The sequence below is a fragment of the Centruroides sculpturatus genome, unplaced genomic scaffold (assembly GCF_000671375.1).
Source record: "Centruroides sculpturatus isolate CEXI.00-Female unplaced genomic scaffold, Cexi_2.0 scaffold142, whole genome shotgun sequence".
Lineage (NCBI taxonomy): Eukaryota > Metazoa > Arthropoda > Arachnida > Scorpiones > Buthidae > Centruroides > Centruroides sculpturatus.
This window is the reverse complement of record NW_019384352.1, coordinates 63,397-78,338: the sequence shown is the minus strand read 5'-3', so window position 1 is coordinate 78,338 and position 14,942 is coordinate 63,397. Positions and strand designations below refer to the sequence as shown.

The following is a 14,942-nucleotide window of genomic DNA, read 5'->3' as shown; positions in this document are numbered from 1 at the left end:
AGCCTTTTCACGTGTTCTCGGAAGTGTGACGAACCCACTCGAACCGCAATTGACTAAAACACTCGAACTGTCGAAGCGCCATCTGCCGAAACGACGACAAACTAACGACAGTTAGTCACACATACACACACACACAACTCTGCCAACAATTCTTTGTTTTTTTATTGGAATTAACTGGAAGTATGACTGACTTATACATTAAAAATATACATTTTTAAATATATATATATATATATATTATCTTAAATATTGTTCTGTATTAATCACAGACATCTTTTATACTAATACAGAGACAACATGTATGTAAAATACTGGCAGTCTGACCACACTTGGGAGTGTTCTGTTCACTTAAGGAGCATGTAATTAACACAGAAACTGCTAGAAATGTAAACGTTGGGCGCGTTAATACTGAACGAGAGAGTGTGTAAATGCGTTAAGCTTTGGTAGCGCTCGAATCAAAGTAATTGCTTGTCGGTGATGCTAAAGATGAGCGTAAAGGAAACTTACAGGAAGCCGAATGAAAAATGAATGACTAGCTTTGTTTTAATTTATGTTCAGCCGTTGTTTGCACTTGTCCGGAACAATGTCCTTCCACCAAGAATTGGGGAAGAGATACTTCTGTATTTCTATCTCCTCCCTGGCCACCGGCATCTTCATTCCGAAGAAGTTGACTTGAGGTAAAGGCGGGGATAATAGTCTTGGCGGAAAGCAGTGGAGGAGCTCGCAGGCTCCCGGAGGCAAGAGCCTGTTTTTCCAACCGACTCGACGCATCTGGTGGGTGATAGAATCCTTCTCAAAAACTATCAGTGCCACCTCACAGCTGTAGTCGTTGACGAGGGTTATGTGATAGGTGCCGTCGGCGGAATTGTATGTTATGTGAAGACGGTACCTCTTAAAGGTTCTCACCAGGAAGCCTTCGTCAACAGCGTTCAGTTCTTCATTCAAGACGCACAGCTGAATTTTGTTCTGCCACGGTAGAGGACCTTCTATCTTCAACGCGCCCCATAGGCTCTCGTAGCACAGAAAGTATGTCAACTGAAGGGCGTTCATGGCTTCTTCGGTTCGCTGAAGAATCAGTTTCATTTTCTGATGTACTTTCTTCGTCACTGCGCAGTATTCATTTTCACTCTCCGTCGCAAATAAGAAGTGCAGAATGAGCATCACTAACAAAATGCAACATATTGCGAGGACCAGTCTGTTGTGTTGTAATCGGATTATCTTCATTTTGAATTTCTTCTATTTAAATACACCTGAAATATAAAATTTATAACAATTATAAACATTATCTTGATAATTTATTATGAAATTAAACAATATAAAAGTATGTTGGATCTATATAAATTTTAACAGTATGCATAAATTAGGTCCTCGTGACAGGAATACTAGGAATTTGATCCATCTTTACAGATACCTCTGTTGGAGGGGTAACTTTAACAAAGCAATTTTATACAGTTTTAGGCAAGGAAAAGTTTGAAACAGTCAACTGTTTCTTGCCTATAATTATGAAAATCAATTAAAAGTCCCGATAGCGCATTAAATAGAATTACGACCGAAACTCAGTCATACTAAATATGGAACGACTGTATCAAATATAAACAGTAGCCCACATTTCAATACATGCTTAATTAAAGTTTTCAGCAGTCTGCAGAACTTTAGAGGCATGAAAGCATATAATTAGTAGGTACAGAATGTACCGTTAAGCTGCTATTACATTCATTCTTATGTAAATTGTTTTAAAGGATGTCAAAATATTACTATAACAAACTAACTTTCTGGGTATTTTCAGCAGTTGTCATCAGATTACACATTCATATCCTATAATTTGAAAGATTTGAATTTGTTGTTTTCGTTTAAGCATACAGTTCAATGCAAGTTTATATAAAATACATTAAAAATTTAAAGGAAATAAGCAGTAAAGTATCTTTTTGTCAAAAGTTCTTTCATACTCACTAATAGCAACATTCATGGCTTAGCCTTTTACGCACATTTCCAAAACTTAAGGACAAGTGACATTCGTACACAATAGACAGAACTTTAGCTGAATGTAGACAAATATGGCAAAAATTGTATCACTCGATATCTAATGCAGGGTAATAGAGGACTTGTAGGATTTTACAAATCAAAGTGATAAAAGTAAGTCTGTGGTGAAAAGTTACACACAGCAGTCGGACTTAAGCGGAGAATGGATGGAGAGTGCTTACCAATATATGGGCAGAAAGACCTGTTGGTACGGAACATGTCCACTTCAAACTGCCTTGTAGCACTCGCAATGTCATGGCGTGTTCATCTCTGAGACTTTTTCCAGCTATAATCATTAGCAATTGTGTTTGTCCTTAAGTTTTGGACATGTGTATTAACTAAGTCATACTATAAATTATAAAGCAGATAATACTATGGATGGTGTAAAATATTAGATAAATTTATCTGTAGGGAGTAATTTTAGAGCAAAAGTTCTTCATATAAGCAAAAATACTTCTTTATTAAAATACAAATAAATGCAAAACCATTTTCATTACTGTAACTGTGTTAATTATTACCCAAGAAATGCATATTGTACACCAATCGATAGGGTAACCATTCTAGTTTCATCTACCATCTGCATCAGTGGCGTGCTGTGACATTTGATGATAGGGAAGCTGTGTTTCTGTAAGAAGCCGGCATCCAGGGGCAACCAGTCAATTGCGTGTCAGTGATGGTCTAGGGTCTATTCGTATTGTTTATTCAATAAGCCAGTAAAACCCGTAGACTTTTCTAAATGCATTTTTAATATCACAATTACATTCTGAATCGCTAACCACGATATGAGGGCTACAATTAAAAATAAAATAATAAAAACTTACTCGATGAAATAAAATGTGTGGTGGATGTACTGGTGCATACCTGGTACGAAATATTCTTCAATTGTATGAATATACTTTTAAAGTAAATTATAACTAAATATAGCTTTGTAAAGAAATATACTGTACATAAATATATAAAATATTTTTTACTTTTTAAATCTTTAAACAATGCACTTAGTCAAACAGCTCCCTACGAGTGGCTAATGCATGGAATCAAAGACGGTTGCAAATGGTGCATACACGCGGACTGCCAAATCCCCAGGGTGCCGATATCAATGTCAAATACCTCTTTTGTCGCATCACTAGTATACCTCAAAGGATGCGACAGGGCTGTTGTAAATTTTAAACGTTTCTCACCATAGCTGTAAAAATCTAAATATGTTAAACTTAATAGATTGTCCGTCATTTGTTTTCTAACTATTTCGTTTTAGGACCAGGTGTTGTCCACGGAAATTTCCAAAATTTACAACTTTTCAGTCACTCTCATCGAACTGGAAAAATTTCTGTTTATATTACATCAAATACTATGAAGAAATCAGTCTCCACTGTACTTGGCTAGAGATGGTTCGATTAAGCTTTAGTTTAAGTAAAATTTCGGCTCTTTCATCAGGGTTTTGTTTATCTCTCCAATTCCCTAATCGCTTAACTATTTAACTACTTCTTAAGTAGAAATAAGTCAAAACCAGTTACTTTGTACTCGAATATTTGTAGTCTCGGGAAAAAGTGGAAAGACAAATTTTTATGACAAACGGATACATAAATCGTAAATTTAAGAAAAGTAAATTCTAGAGCTTTTTCTGTACCTGGTGCATCTCTCTCATTCATTAAATTTAGTTGTAAATGATGCTGTCAAAGTAACAGTTAATTTTTTAACATTATACAAGAATTGTACATGTTTTTTTCTACATCCCCTTAAAGATGGGATATACGAAATCGTAATATCACTGGTTTAACATCGAAATCCGTGAGTAATATAAAATCGGAGAGCGGAATAAATATATCAAATATTTTAATGGATTTTTTTAAACTCCTGTCAACTATACAGAATTATCATAAAAACAACCAGTAAATTCTTATTGGTTGGGTTAAGTTATAAATCTACTCATGATTCACGTAATCGAGCAAGGGTGGCCAAATATCTAGCGGGCAGGCAGCTAACAGCCCAGAACCGGTCCTGGATAGAATTGGATGCAGTATACATGTAGCATCCACCCGAGGTCCTAGGCTTCTACTAGCTAAACTGGGTGAGGTTGGTGCTCTGTAAAGCGCATGTACGAATCTGGCTTTTTGGATGCTGATAATACAGCGCTTCCACTCTGCCACTAATATACGAATATACAATAGCAATCTTATCTTTCTTTTTTTTCACATGTAGTATAGAAATTTGTCGCATATTGTGCGAGAAATCGCACAATATTTATAATAAAATATTGTGCGATTATTTTCATATAATTAAAATTAATATGTATTTATTTTTTAGAAAATACAAGGGAAGTGGCGCATCCACCGCTTCCAATGACAGCACAACACTGATCTGCATATAAATGTCTTTTTGTCTGCTGTCTCTGAAAAGCACTATAAACAAAAATGACAGTTCTGCAACAGAGAAAGTGTTTTCTGTTCTGCAGTTCACAAAGCTGGAATCATTCGTCATTGTGCAACGTGCAAATATGCTTTGCAGACAATTTCAAAGTGATCTGCCACGCAAGAGAAACATTCTTCTTGTACGACGACTGATTTTGAGTTTGCAGCCCACAGAACATAAAATACTTCTCTATTATGGAGTTGCCATTTTTGTTTATGGTGCTTCCTAGAGGCAGCAGACAAAACACATTTGTATGTAGATGGCAGACAAAACTTGGACATTTAATCTATCCATTAGTGTACACAGAGCTGTAACTAGCCATTCCTGTGCCCTGTGCAAGAATTTGCATTTAGGCCCCTTAATTTATTTGGTTTTGGGAAAATAATAAAACAAATACTGTACATTACAATAGATTTTTTAATAAGATTTCTATTGGAATAATAGAAATATTGAAAAATCGTTCTTGTCCGATAGTTGATCTTAAATAATTTTTTATTAAGTTTAACTTGCTAAAACTTCTCTCGCACGAAGCAATAGAAATGGGAAGAGTTAGAAATATTCAAAGAGCGACATTGATATTTGGGTAAGACTCAATTAAACCAAAATCATGAAGAGCCTGTAGAACAGCGTTTCTCAAAGTGGGCAATAATGCCCTGTTGTGGGCGATGAGTAAATCTAGGGGGCGCTGGAGGCAGAGTATTGAACAGTGACCAAAGGCAAAATTGGGGTCACTGAAAGCCTCTGTTAAACTGATAAGAGGAAACATTGTGTTTAATGGTTTCCAGATGTTGAGAATAATGTACGGTAAGGGCACAAAGTGTGAGATTCATAGAAAAGTTTTCCTAAGAATATTTCCAATCCTTTCTCACACAAGAGAAAATGGGTTAGGGGGCGTTGGGTATAACTTTATGGAACAAAGGGTGTGGTGGATCGAAAAAGTTTGAGAATCACTGCTGTAGAATATTAAGCGGAGATGCAGTTTCTATATTTTGTATAAGAGTTGTTACTTCAATATTAAAACTTTCAATTTCACTTGTGAATTTGTACTTTTTTAAATCTTTGCTATATTTAATAGCGAGATCAGCAGCCGATTATTTTAAATCAGCAACACTCATGTATTACTAAAGACGAGCCACAGAGAAAGCAAAAATCGTCACAGATAGTTTTCATTTTTTTCATAACGCCAATCTATTTGACACAATAGTGTCAAGAACACTGTAAATTTGTATTTTAAATAATTTTTCGGGTGTCAAGTTACTTCATTCATCTGGTGTTTTATCTATTTCCATTATCTTAATTCGTTTTTTTTCGTTTATTAAGAAATTTCTTTTCTTTACTTTTTGGTTTGTATTAAGAATATGATCAATAATAGCATCTGTTAATATTGTTGGCCATAAAGCTATATTACTTATTACTTCCATGTATCTATATATATCAAAGCGTTTTTCTGGACTATTTCTATCTTCTGCGTTTTCACAATCCCTTTTTACAGTAGCATTTTAAAGACTGTGGGAGCCCCTTCGGGGCCTATGCGCTTGCATAGATCGCTTACCGCTTAATCCGTCGTTCAGGTATACACCACATATGCGTACCACTATAAAGCAAAAAATGATGTCAGAATTTCTGCATGCCTTATACAACCTCGAGACTAAGATTTTATTTGGGAGTTACCGTTTTCAATTTAGTAATTTTAAAAAAATCCTCGAGCAGATTTATTTTTGTTACAAAATGTTGCCTTTACAGATATTTAGCTCTGCACACTGTAGAAAAATCTAGAAATACAATTTTGTATATCGTAATAATATTAGTAGTTGCCAGAGAGCTCTATAAAGTAGAGAAAAATCTGTAAATTTGAAAACTATGAACATAAATCTAAATTTCTCAAAAAATAAATTAANCAGATTTCTAGCTCTGCACACTGTAGAAAAATCTAGAAATACAATTTTGTATATCGTAATAATATTAGTAGTTGCCAGAGAGCTCTATAAAGTAGAGAAAAATCTGTAAATTTGAAAACTATGAACATAAATCTAAATTTCTCAAAAAATAAATTAAAAAATCTCAAAAGTCGCTACTTTTGGCTGATTTGTCTGAGGTCTCCGCTACCTCTCTTTGTCCCTCTAAAAGTCGCCACAGTTGGGAACACTGGTGAGCAGACATCTAGGGTCTAAGTAAGGCAAAATGTAATCGAAAAACCGCACTGTAGAAATGCACAAAAATTAAAAAATACTATATAATTTCTTGTGAACAGCAGTTTGGGCCCCCCTTCTAAGCGGGCCCCATGCGAGTGCACCTGTTGCACCTGCCTAGTTACGGCTCTGAGTGTACAACACATACTTCTTGATTATCTAGTGGAATGCTGTTGAAAGTGACACGACTGCAAGCTATATTCATCAACAAATAAATTAAATTCAAAATTGTCAATGCACAATAGAGGTCTTATTAGTCTCGTGGTGGCTGCCATCTTGTTTGCTGGCATATCGAGCACTGAAAAAGATGCTTGCAGTTTGCTAGCAACAACTGGAAGTTGCATGAGATTTTGAACATAAGTCCCATGAGGTTCTAGAAGCACACCGAGATTTTTCTTTATCTTCGAATCCCATACAAGCACTCGACAATTATGTAGACGTGTTCCTAAAAAATCTGTCTGTATGAAAAAATGGCAGAGGCTCAGGACCTAAAAACCAATTAATAAAACAAGATGTGTTTAAACCAAATTTTGTAATAGCCCAAATATTAGTCTATGTTTTTCCAGTTTTAAAGAAGCAAAAACTCTCTCGACCTACATTCGAGTTCAGTTATGGCTTCCTTCAATTTCAATAACCATCCGCAGTACAAATTGTACACAGTTTCAATTCAATGCATTCATTATTTACCAATGCTAAATGCTAGTAAGTTGCAACCTATCATGCTGCATCCTACAAATTATGATTAGGAATTAAGTGTTTAGCATAACAGTAATCAATTAGTCAATTGATCAAAAACAACAGACTAACCTAAACCAATTGTTTTTATTGGATTCGACAGAATTAATACAATAAAGACAATAAATTTTGTAATTTCTAAAACCAAATTTAGTACCGTTAAAGGAGGGCAGAATGCTAATTGAAAAGCATAAAAATAGTGTTACGTAATTTACAGACAATCCTATACCATGAACTTCATGACTGCATAGAAACTTAGCGACATCGCACGGGTACGATTTATATGGAGAGTTTATATCCATTTCAAAATTTATCTGATAGTAAGATAGCCAATGACGTTACCATGCAGTGATGTTACCCAATGCTAAGGCTGGAAGTTATAGGATATTTTTCACTATCAGAGTTCCTTCTGATAACTAAGAAATTGAGCAGTGTATGATGTGTGTGATACTTTCTACAACTGTAAGAATATGAAAACAATTTGCATGTTAAAAGTACGTTTAAGTTAAGTATTATCGAAACAAAGATATCCGAGGCATAAAAAAATTTCACCAAATAAAAACTTACGACAATTTAAACAGTCAAAATTTCTTTTTGGAGTTTTCCTTTGGTAAAGATAAGCCTGGCACTTGGAAGTGAAATGTAGAAAAGAATAATATAAGTAAAAGTCTTGTGGGTACCATTTTGAAGCGCAGAGCTTATCTTTTACCAAAGGAAAACTAAAATAAAAAAACTTTGACTGCCATCTAAATTGTCATAAGTTTTAACTTGATGAATTCAGATGTTTCTGTTTAATAACTGTATTCATTTCGGTCGACACTGATCGACGCTTTCACTACACCATTTAAAAAATTGTTATAAAAAGTTTTGATTGGCATAAATTAGAGCTTTTGTAATTCTGAGTAAAGTTTTGAATGAAATTTATTTGTTTCAATGCATATTTATCTTTATTAGCATAAAATTAAGCCATGAAACTGAATTAGTTCTATGGAAAATTGCCCGTGAACTTTGACCTATCGACACAGAGGTTTTGTGAGCACCTAACTGATAACGAGAAAGGCTTAAGTTTAAAATCTGAGCTTTCTAGACCCAACAGTTTTTTTCTCTACAAATGAAAAAAAAAAAAAAAAGAAAATACAGCTTTTTTGGTGAGTTTTGCAGTGTTTACTTGAGTTGTTTACTTGGAACAAAGTCACTGCCGTGACTCATGATTCTTTCTTATAATTATCTATAAATACAATAAAATTTTATTAATTGATTTAGCAGATGAGAGCTATAAAAGTAAATTTTGTAAAGTTGAGAAATTATTTTGTGGTAGTATATGAAGCATAGGGAGTGAAATTGTATAACTGCGAGATGCAAACAGCAAAATAGAAGACAAAAAAACCTTAATAATCATGTAATTGTAATTTTTAAAGTTTGGTACTATTCTAGAATTATAAGAAGTAAAAAAAAAAAATGGTGTCATATAAGTGCACCCAAAGAAACAAATGACAAATGGCCAATTTGCCGTTTTCATTTATTGCTCTCTTATTCTTGAAAAACAATTTCTACACTCAAATCTTAAATAATAACAAAAAAAAAATAAGATTTAGTGTTTATTGAAGGATTAAAAATTGTTTGTTTTGTGATAATAAATGAATTTGGGGATAACATTGTAATGTGGTATTCGCTATAAATTTATGATGCAAACAGGCTGTCATAAAGATACACCAAGTGAAAAACTATCATAAATATTTTCGCAATAGTGTTTAAAACAATATATTAATTCTATGTGTAAAGAAAAGAAATTGTTAATTTAAATATTCCTAAAACGACAACTGACGGCATGTGCGATTCAATAATTTGGTAACTAACATTAAAAAAAATCATGAAAAGTGACAGAAAGAAACCCCCGGTTTACAGTATAAAATTTGTGTCTAAGAAAACAGCCAAATGTAAAATTTCCACGCAGTTTTCTAAAGAAAGTATGAATATTTGACATGTGTGTCTTGCCTGACAGTGCCATTTAACACGGACGAAAACATTCGCGCACTGGTATAATTTTTTTGCTGATTTGTTAGGTTGTTGCAGTGTTTATTTTTGTCTAATATTACCAGTAGCAGTTGTTAACTTAGTATGAATATTTTTTCTTAGAATTAAAATTGTGTGTAAAAACATAATTGTATGTATATAATATAAATGAAAGACTGAATCATACAACTAAAGACTTACATGCCAAACTATTTTCAGGATAAAATCATAGAATAATTTTTTTCAAACTAACTCTAAAAGTTAAATTAAAGGTATGTTGTAGTGGTGCAAATATTAATAATTAGAAGTTAATTTTTAATAAATGATAGACTGGAAATGGAAACTGAAACCACATTACTTATGTATCGTCTGGTTTTATTCTTTTCCTCATTGCTGTTGATTATTGTATAAGGTTGGTTGATCATCATTTGCCAAACCACTTCTGTCGGATTTATGGCAAGCAAGACTGAACTTTGGTTTCATTTGATAAGATACAAACACAACACATGGGCAATCTACCTCCCAGGAGGAGACTTTCTATAGGAAACTGGCCCCAATTTATGTGTTAGACACACAAAACAACCCATTGATTGAGTTTTCAACCCACAACCAACTATCAGTGTTTGATAGTGTATTTGCTTGGCCATTAATGGGGATAATTTACAATAAAGATCTCTTATCCGGCAGAGTATATGAGTTAAAATCTATATCACTTTACGATTGGCGTTACTACTGAAAATTTCAAAATATCCTTCAAACTTTTATCAAACATTCATTGCATTATTTTACACATATTTTGACTAATTTTCCTAGATATTTGTATATCACTTTTACATATTATACGCAAATATAAATATTTTCTGTTGTACAATGTATACGTCTACAGTTATTTATATATTACTAATGTTGTAGTCTAATTTACAAGAAAATGCATTTCTGTTATTGAAATGTAATTACATTATACAAAATTTAATGAATATATAAATTTATTTTGTCTATATTAATATCTTTGCATGCAGACATTATCACGGTAATGATAAACTTCAAAAAAAATTTGAAGCAGTTCAGTAAAACAAATGTAAATGGATAAATAAAATTTAGCTTACGACTTTTTAAAACGATTCATTATAGCTGAAGAACGTTCATCATCATCACTGTCGTCGGAAATACTCTGAAGATGGCCATGTTTAAAAGAAAAGAAGGTGAAAGCAATCCTAGCTGCAGTAGTTCTGAAATAAAAATTGTAAAAAATTAATTATTAAATAACATTTTATAAAATAATCATTATATCAAAATTATAATGCAGTAGCATATATATATTACAATATATTTCTACCTCTAAACCTAAAGGATCAAATGAATTATCATTCTTCACTGGCAACACTCAATAACAACATCAATTCCGCACATTAACAAAAAATATAATCCTGAAAAACATCAGTGTTTATACTGTTCAAAAAGTGTTTTATAGAATAGGCACCAAGATCTTTTAAAACCACACCTGTCATTAGTTTGACCAGACCCACAATGGGGTAAACTGAGAATTTTTCCTAAGCTCCTAAGATTTTGGAGCTTGCGAAAAATCTCCAGTGGTTCTTACTTCTTAAAATTAATGTTACTTTTACTAACAGAAAATAAAATCCTTAAGACTGTGTTTTTATTAATAAAGAGACATTTAAACATATTTCACTTGTTCAAAAAGCAAATGCTATAACCCAAGCCCAGTACATAGCCATAGAAACATAACTGCACGATGGCCCCATACGTAGCCATAGAGACCTAACTGCAATGATACCAATAGTATACAGTATTACTATAAAATATAGAAGTTTAAGCCAGTAGTTCTAAACTGAAGTGCTGCAAACTTCTGATAGAAATGCCACAAAATAATTGTAAAATGCTAATTGTTTTGCTACTTATTACTATTATTTGCATATTTTTCTGTATAAATTAAGTCATATCTTCAATGTTACTTCTCACTTATGCATATAATAGCATGTTTTACGCAACACTGGTCTCCACGTTTCACCAAAAACGGCACGTCACTAACTTAAGGATCATTCAAATGATAACATGACAGGATATTATAAAACAATAAAGAAAATACTAACCTGTAATTATAAAACAATAAAGAAAATACTAACCTGTAGCTTGCTGAGATCAATACATGTAATGTGAATGTGTGGAAGAGTATGCAATACCAAACAGTTGCTATGTGACGTGGAGTGCTTTTTATAATGTAGAAGTGGTAGGTGGAAAAGAAATTCATCACACAACGAATACCATAAGTTGTTTTTGAAGTTGTAAATGCCAAGCTTGCTGTCGAAGAAAGCTATTCTCCTTCCTGACAATGTAAAGCCTGACACCACCAACAACTTTTGTGATGCCCCACAAAAGATAAAATAGTAAACCCCAATGTCCTCCTTATAGTCTGGATTTCTCATCCCACAATTTTGATGTTTTTGGATAACTAAAGGGGCAATAATTTCAATCAGATGACGACTTAAAGAAAAGCCATCCAAAGTTGCATCAATAATCTGAAGAGTTCTACCAGAAAGATATTTTCTAGCTACTAAAACATGAGATGATTGTTCAAATTCTGCAGGGATTGTTTTTACTCTTTAATAAATTAAATGATATTTACAAAGTTACAAAGAATATATCATCATTTCTATTGTGATCCGGAATTAGACTTTATTCTTCATTTGGTAGAATAATCATTGTTACGATGGATTTTTTCCGGCAATGGAAGAACAAAACAAAGTCGCAAAGAACTTATGTCGAATGACAATCCTACAGAAACAATTATTGTTCTCAAGAATCAGAATACGTACAAAAGATCTTCATTTTTATAAAATTAATTTGTGAAGAAGTAGAATAATGTGATCAGTTTTAATATTTTAATCATCCATCTTCATTTTTCATCATAATCATCAATTAGAGTTCCAAATATTCAATCCATTTTAGTATTGTGGAAGTAAAAACTTTCCACTATTATCTTAATCCATTCAAATGTGGTAGTCTGGTCTTTGGCACATGACAAACAGTGCCGAACGTTTGACCCTATCTTTAATTTTGGAAACAACCAGTTTGAAGAAAGGCTGTAAGATGGGTGCCAAAGAATCTTACTTCGGGTTTTCAAGCATCTTTGCCATTTTGCAATGTACTTTATAGCATAATGATGTGAAAAATGGTTCTTTTAGGCTTTATTCTGCAAATTTCTTGATAAGCCTGCAGAATACTTCACTATTAAAATGTATTTAGTCCAACAAAGAAAGTAATAATTAGAATAATTTCTGAATAAGACATAATGCCTACCACTTGGAAAGATTGAATTGAAGCAGCAACCCCAATAATTTATTTGCATGGTCTGTTACAGATATATCTGGCCCCATCCTCACCATCCAGCTCCTTCCAAAGTGGACCTGGCCGAACCCACACAGGTTTTGGTTTGATGGAATATGTGTTCGTAGGCAATTACCAAGGAAGGATGCCACTCATGACGACTTTTATGTGTAACTGGCCCCTATTTCGGTGTTAAATGCTTGAAGAAAACCCAGATAATTTCACATAGAGAGGCAAAAACCCATAACCGACTATCAATGTCCACCGGTTTTATCTGTTGGACTTGGTGGGCCCCACATCCGCATACATATGATTAAAAAGATCCTCTTAGTATCACAGAATTAAATATTACAAGTGAAATTCTCTAAATACTGTTAGTTTACTCAACTTGCCATATGTTTTATTGTCAAAATGGTCTATGGCTCTGATAACATCCCAAAAGCATCATTTGGATGTTGAATTTTGCCAATATGGCCCCTATTTAGACGTTACAGATGTGGAGAAAACCCGGAAAACTCCACGTGGCCAGCCTATCCTAACGAGACGCAAACCCACTTTCAGTGGCCATCTCTGACTTTTTCTTGCAACAGAGTAGCTGTCTGACATTTCATCGATTGTGTCTACGCTACCCTTTGTTGCGTTATAAAATGTTATAGCTTTGGGTTTTTCTTATCGCCTGTCTCTGGGTCAATTGTTTGGTGCATTGTTGACAACAATAAGACAACTTTTCTTTTTTTAGAAACATATGAAACCAGAGTTGCATAGTGTTTTCCGAATCCAAAAAGTTAAGAATACTCTTCGCTACCAATGGTGATAAGAAAACAGGCATTCTCGAGACAATGGAACACTTGTGAACCAATTGTCATATGTTACATTACATCCAGTACCTGAGATTGGTTGTATCAGACATTTCACAATGGTAGAAGGAGTTTAATTAATATTAAATGGACCATCAGGTTGTTTTCCTAAATAAACTTCCATATTTAGTATGTAGAAGGTCCTAGCATCTACCAGCGAAAACACCTGTATTCCATATTTAGCAGACTTGCTTTTCATAAATTGACGAAATGGGCATTTGCTACAAAAACTCCTCAACATTTTATCAATTGTTGTGTACTTACTTATACAGAAATTTATTTTACAGTTTTCTAGCAAAATTTTTCAAATATTTCTCTCACAGGAGCAAAAATTTATCAAGTGCAATCCTTAATTGATGATCTCTCTCATTATCAAAGCACAACATCCCCAACAAAAATCGGAATCACAGTTATACGAAAAACGGAAACTCCATTGCCGTCATCTTCCCGCAATTCGTCAGCGCGACACCAGAAAGATATAAAAGACCCAGAAGACCTTTCATCTCCGCCAAACAGGGCCGTGCCTTGCTACGACACGGAGAGGCGGCATAAGCAGCATTTAAGCGGTGGCATTTCGAAGACTTGCATCGTAGTGAGAAAATCTAATCGCACGGCCCTGCCATCAAATCTCTAGATTTTGCATCTCTTTCATGAGTAAACTTTGATGTAGTTTGACTATAATCAAGCAGTAAAATTTACACAAATGTAAAGAATCGCTTTAGGGTTTGGCAAATCAACAAAAACCTTTTCCTTTCAATGCATTCAAGCAAACTAATACGTTCCTGGAAACACTAAACTACTTTCAGGTGACCACTAATGGTTTGGTAATTGAAAATAGACAGAATTTGGGTCATGATGACCAACCACCTCTTACAAACATTACAAATATAAGGCTCTCTGTGGGTCACCACGACCCCACAAAGAGCCATCACCTCTTAATTAATGAGTTCTGCGAAACTGAGTAACGGCCATACGTCCCTATAGGAAGCTACTGTATCTGGGTAATCTACCACCAATGCCTTAAAAGGTATTGAACTAATTACATAAAATTACAATTAGTGGAGCATTAAACAAGGAACATGAATATACAAACTGACAGACATACAGACAAACTAATGAATTTTTAAATGCGTGCAACACTCATAAATCCTGCTAGTTAATTAAGTAAATCATCGAACCAGTGTTTATTCGTTAATCATGAAGTAATTATCATCTGTTATCAAGTTAACCACAGAAATAACAAAAAAAAAGTACGTACGTCTGTCGGCACTAGCAAACACGTTCGACTAATCAGCCATTTTTAATTCGTTTCCGACTGTAGCGCCAAATCGAAACAAGCGGAAAGACCAGTCAGTAAATTTCGAATATTTCAAAATTT

The 14,942-nt window shown here is 33.8% G+C and overlaps 1 protein-coding gene across 1 annotated transcript; it reads right to left on the bottom strand.

Annotated features, from left to right (window-relative positions):
* Positions 1–238: 238 nt before the first annotated feature.
* On the bottom strand, positions 239–14,937 carry LOC111638137. The gene is made up of 3 exons (XM_023383782.1): positions 14,823–14,937; positions 10,469–10,591; positions 239–1,250 (listed from the first exon to the last, which is right to left on the bottom strand). Exon 3 carries the CDS (start codon positions 1,222–1,224, stop codon positions 544–546), a length of 681 nt encoding a protein of 226 aa, XP_023239550.1. The 5' UTR covers positions 1,225–1,250; positions 10,469–10,591; positions 14,823–14,937; the 3' UTR covers positions 239–543.
* Between the last annotated feature and the right edge of the window lie 5 nt (positions 14,938–14,942).